General features: G+C 37.5%; 3 protein-coding genes across 5 annotated transcripts in view; all 3 read right to left on the bottom strand.

Annotated features, from left to right (window-relative positions):
• The window catches only part of rab3gap2 (RAB3 GTPase activating protein subunit 2 (non-catalytic)), a 27117-nt gene extending 25793 nt beyond the window's left edge, over nucleotides 1–1324 (bottom strand). For all 3 annotated transcript variants that reach the window (XM_060880560.1, XM_060880561.1, XM_060880563.1), the window contains exon 1: nucleotides 991–1324. In XM_060880560.1, coding sequence (XP_060736543.1) covers nucleotides 991–1102 — 112 coding nt within the window. In that variant the 5' untranslated portion in view covers nucleotides 1103–1324. The remainder of the gene's footprint in view (nucleotides 1–990) is intronic.
• A 3340-nt stretch (nucleotides 1325–4664) lies between these two features.
• ppp1cb (protein phosphatase 1, catalytic subunit, beta isozyme) overlaps nucleotides 4665–5000 on the bottom strand; it is an 18083-nt gene continuing 17747 nt past the window's right edge. Inside the window, exon 8 of the mRNA XM_060878963.1 lies at nucleotides 4665–5000. This exon is cut by the window's right edge and continues 2640 nt beyond it. The gene's annotated coding sequence lies outside the window, so the exon portion shown is untranslated.
• Nucleotides 4665–5000, bottom strand: part of LOC132851969 (uncharacterized) — a 1764-nt gene continuing 1428 nt past the window's right edge. The window contains exon 2 of the mRNA XM_060878964.1: nucleotides 4665–5000. This exon is cut by the window's right edge and continues 815 nt beyond it. The gene's annotated coding sequence lies outside the window, so the exon portion shown is untranslated.

Genomic DNA, 5000 nt, shown 5'->3' with positions numbered 1-5000 from the left:
CCTCCTTTCCTTCTCCTCCTTTCCTTCTCCTCCTTTCCTTCTCTAACACTGACGTTACTATACGTTAAAGACACACCGACTGTGAGAACAGTTCACCTACCAGCTGCATTTTGCAGAATAAACTCTGAAAGCTACAATAAACGATTGTGTTGGTGAACTGATTCTTTAATAAACAACTCCTCTGAGTGAGTCAGTCAGGTGAATCGATTCCCAAACAAATTCCCAAACTTCTGCCTCTTTCTTTTAATCACAATGAAATATGTTAACAATATTTATTTTTTTACCATTTATATATAACTGATGCATTACATTTTATTGATCTATTACATTTTATTTACCTTAAATACTTTAACAAGTGTTAAAACATTTCTAAAGTGTGTACAGCTGTTTCTGTATGTCATGTATGGATGCAAAACTAATATATATATATATATATATATATATATATATATATATATATATATATATATATATATATAGCTATACAACCCAAGCTAGGCCTTAAATATTAAATATTTATTTCAGACCAGTTAAAACATTAGATGTCTCATGTGAATCACTTCTTGTGAATCAACTGAATCAACCCCATGCACTTGTCCTACACTAACCGAACGGTTAATAAGAATCGATTCACTAAAGCGAGTCGTATCGGACATCACTATTCGACACCTTGTTAAATGTAAACGCTCGCGTTCTAATTTGATTCCTACGAATCACCGAGGAGTCAATAAAAACGAATCAAACTCGACCGATAACCGATCGGTTATGAATCAGGAATCGATTCATCAGAACGAGCCGAATCACACAACATGATGAGTTAGCTAGTAAAACGTTGACATTAGTTAGATTCCTGAACAAGATGCTTCACTGTTCAACTGAATACACGATCTATAAAGTGTTAATGATAATAAAATATCGTGTTACTGATGTGAAGGGTTTAGCCAGATAGCTTAGCTACAATCTTAACACATACTTAGACTTGAACTTTACCTGTTTGCTCTTTGTTGTCATCCGATGAGGCATTTTTCTGACTTTGGAGAAGAAAATCTCGGACATGTCTGAGCTCCTGAACTCGACAGAAATCCAGCAAACTGCAGGACATCCTGAAGTACAGCTAACAATTAGCAATTAAAGCTAACTGTGGCTAATGATCATTAATGAGGAGATACAGACAACAGATAAAGTCTGACCCGGATATAATATGAGAGAAAAGTCAGTTTTTTAGTTAATGTAGTAAAATAATCGAGCCATAAATCTGACAGATGTGTTATCTCTGCTTCAGGTGACACATCTTCAGCCGGAAAAACAACACACAGTGAAAACTCGGGCAAAAGTCCAAATATCGATTCGTTCCCTAGATAGGGAGCATAAGTAGGGCACGACTTCTGCATTTCCTGCGCACTACTTAGTGTGCTTCGTCAACACAAGGACGCGATTTGGGATGAAACCCTTGTAGTTGCTGCGATTCAGACAGACACGTCGCCTCCTGCTGTCCTGGAAGCACATACAGGTTCGTTATGAGATTTTTATTTCTTACTTACTTTTCTTACTATGTATTTTCTATTTCTATGTAAAAAGTTTACAAAAAAATAAGCAGGTTTTTAAAGAATTCAGAAAGGAAGAAACAGATCTGAAGTCGTGAGAAAATGTCGTTCAAAAACAAGCATTTTGAATGAAAACACGAGTGCAAACAATAGTTTTATATTTATATCTAACAACATGATATAAATCACACAAAACTGCAGTAGAAATGTTCCTAAAGTCTGAACATTAAATGATTAATGAGTCATTTGTGTTTTATTGTGTAAAAGGACAACCGATTATACCCCTGCGGCTCAAGTAACGCTTGATGGTTGAACTCTGTTCCCTGGAAACATGATGTTGGCAGTCGTACATACAGTGTTTTATTTCTATTTCTACAATATTCCATTAGAAATAATGTTATGTTATAGAATCGGTTAGTATTATGGGATGCCCTGTTCTTATGCTGGGACAAACATTACACAGGAACACGAATGCCACCCAAAAATATGACGTCTATCCAAGCAGCCTCTTATCGTATAGTTAAAAAAAAATCATGATGGAGTAAAAAAAACAAGTCATTTTAATGTAATGTGATGTGATAAATGTCTTGATCAGTCGATAACATTCAGGAGAATTGGTTTGATTTCCCCCCAAAACATTAGAACCAAAGCTGCACAAGTTTAGACATAGAAGAAGCATAGAAGCCTTTATTATCGCCACATATACATTACAGCACAGTGGAATTCTTTTCTTCACATACCCCAACTGAGGAGGTTGGGGTCAGAGAGCAGGGGCAGCTATGATACTGTGCCCCAGGAGCAGGGAGGGTTGAGGGCCTTGCTCAAGGGCCCAGGAGTGGCAGCTTGGCTGTGCTGAGCCTTGAACCCCGATCCTCCGATCAAGAACCCAGAGCCTTAACCAGTTGAGCCTCCGCTGCCCCAGTTGAGACACCGCTGCCCCAGTTGAGCCACCACTGCCCCTGATGTTATTACAATCACACCTGGATTTATTTCACATGACTTGTCATTGTTTATAAAAATCATTTTTATATACACTGTATGTTCCACAGGAGACCTTAATATGGAAGTAAGAGTCAGGAGAAAAGCGCAGACATCAAAACATGAAGCCAGAGAAAAGAACAGAGAACGTGTGAGAGCGAGATCTCGACCATCTTCAGATCAGCAGGTGATAAACCACAAAAAGACACGAAACACATCACCACTCATCACTTTCACACTGAAACATTTCACAAGCTCACCCTGAACCATCATCATCATCATCATCATCATCATCATGCTGAGAGATCTCCTGCCACTCAGGAGCTGGTGATTAATTCTCTTTAACAGCAGATCTGACACTCTCACACTTTAATGTTTCTATAGCAACAGCAATCCCAAACATCACCTAAAAGAATTAAATCTTTAAATCGGTGAAACGTTTGATAAAGTTTTCTGTAAGATTAAATGGTTACGATTACGGAAGAAGCCTCCAGTGCAGCGTCGTGCGTCGGATTCACGACGTCTTCAGGACAGACGAGTTTACACTTTTTAACGTGTAAGAACAGGAAGGAACATAAAGCTATTCAAAAACTGATGAGTTTTTCTGTTATTAATGAATACTAATTGTAAGTGCTGATGAGTTCCTGTGGTGAGTCTGATGATGTTTTATTGCTGAGATCATTATCTCCTCTTCAGTACCTGGTGGTTTCTAAGTGGAGCTTCACGACACGCGTCCGCTCCGTCCTCAGGAGTTTGGTGACCCGGCTGAGGCAGAGTGTTTTATTCTCCTGGCTGCGTGACGCCACTGTGACGCTAAAGCAGAGCATCGTGGGTGACGGGTCATGGCCCGTGGCTCTGGTAAAGATCGGCCTGTGGCTGCTGCTGCTGTGGCTCCTCTCCAACCTACACATGGGCCTGCCCTGCTTCCTCCTCGCACTCGTCTACTGGCTCTACAACACGTACGGAGGAGGACCAGCCCTGACAAGCTCCATCGCTCTGAGGCAGGAGAAGTGACATCACTGAGCTCCTCTCCTCCAAACATAAACTGAGAAAAGCTGGAACACATTAAACGCATCCATGTCGACTTCATGTTCAACGAGTCCCTTTGAGTAAAAGTCCAGAGTTTTAATAAAAGCTGTTTTATTGGTTATTAGTTCATGTGGACTGTGTTGATCTGAAGGTTTTTTATATGTCACATTTAGAAGACTAACACACAATCAACATAAATGTTACTGATCTGTTTCACAATCTTTTATCTAGGAGTCAAATCCAGATCAGAGATTTCATGAACTTCCCGATGAAAGCTCGTCCGCACCGCTGCGCTTTTCCCACTTCTGAACATCAGCATTGGGAAAGAAGATCAACGCTCCAAAAGGAATATTGTGGCTGAGCCTGAGGCCGAATTTCAGGGCGTTTCAGAACAAATACTGAATTCCACGTATCATCAGTACCATTTGTTTCTATGTAAAACCAGCTTTTAGCCACAAAGACGTTAAAGTAGTTTAGCTTTTATCTCTTATTTATTCTGGAGAAGAACATCACACACACACACAGAGAGAGAGAGAGAGAGAGAGAGAGAGAGAGAAGCTGACACAGGCTCCGAGCTTCATTTATAGAACATTACAAAGTGTTTTGTGGACATTCTACATCATCATCATCATCATCATCATCATCAGATGGGGAGAAAAATCCTTCCAGGACCAGCGCAGGCTGTCAAATAAACTGCAGTGAAAACAAGAAACTGTCTGATAGCTACAAGAAATATGTTTCTTCTTAATCATAATATAATAATTATAATAATAATAATAATAATAAAAGTAATGATAATGCTAATAATAATAACAAATAATATTAAAAATAATAATTATGCTAATAATAATAAACAACAACAATGATAATAAAAATAATGCTAATTATGATAATGCAAATAATGATAATGCTAATAATAACAAGAATATTAAAAATAATAATAATAATGCTAATAAAAATAATGAGAATGCTAATAATGAGAATGCTAATAATAATAATAACAATAATATTAAAATAATGATAATAATTATAAACATTATAAAAATAATAAGTAATAAAAATAAACACCAACAACACCAACAACAACAACAATAAAACACGTACACAAATCGGTCAGTAAGTTATTTTACCTCCATTTATTGAGTTTAAAGAACATGAAACCCACTTATACAAATTTTCTGTGTTTTGGAATAATTTTCCCTGACATCCAATTATAAATTAAGGAGGAAAAAAAAAAGAAAGACAATAAAATTATGACAAATATCAAATAGGCAACAACGTTCACACAAAAAAGAAAAGAAGAAAAAAAAGAACAAGAACGGATTCGTGTTAAGATCATGCGTGACTGACAGCGACTTCAGCCAATCAAAAGATTTCTCCACTTTAATCTCCAGATCAAGAACAAAAGCTGTTTAACTTCCTCTTGTGTTACACAAGGTGGACACCAGG

This window comes from Tachysurus vachellii, chromosome 10, assembly GCF_030014155.1.
Source record: "Tachysurus vachellii isolate PV-2020 chromosome 10, HZAU_Pvac_v1, whole genome shotgun sequence".
Taxonomy (NCBI): domain Eukaryota; kingdom Metazoa; phylum Chordata; class Actinopteri; order Siluriformes; family Bagridae; genus Tachysurus; species Tachysurus vachellii.
The sequence above is the reverse complement of the archived record's forward strand: the minus strand, read 5'-3'. Positions and strand labels throughout refer to the sequence as shown.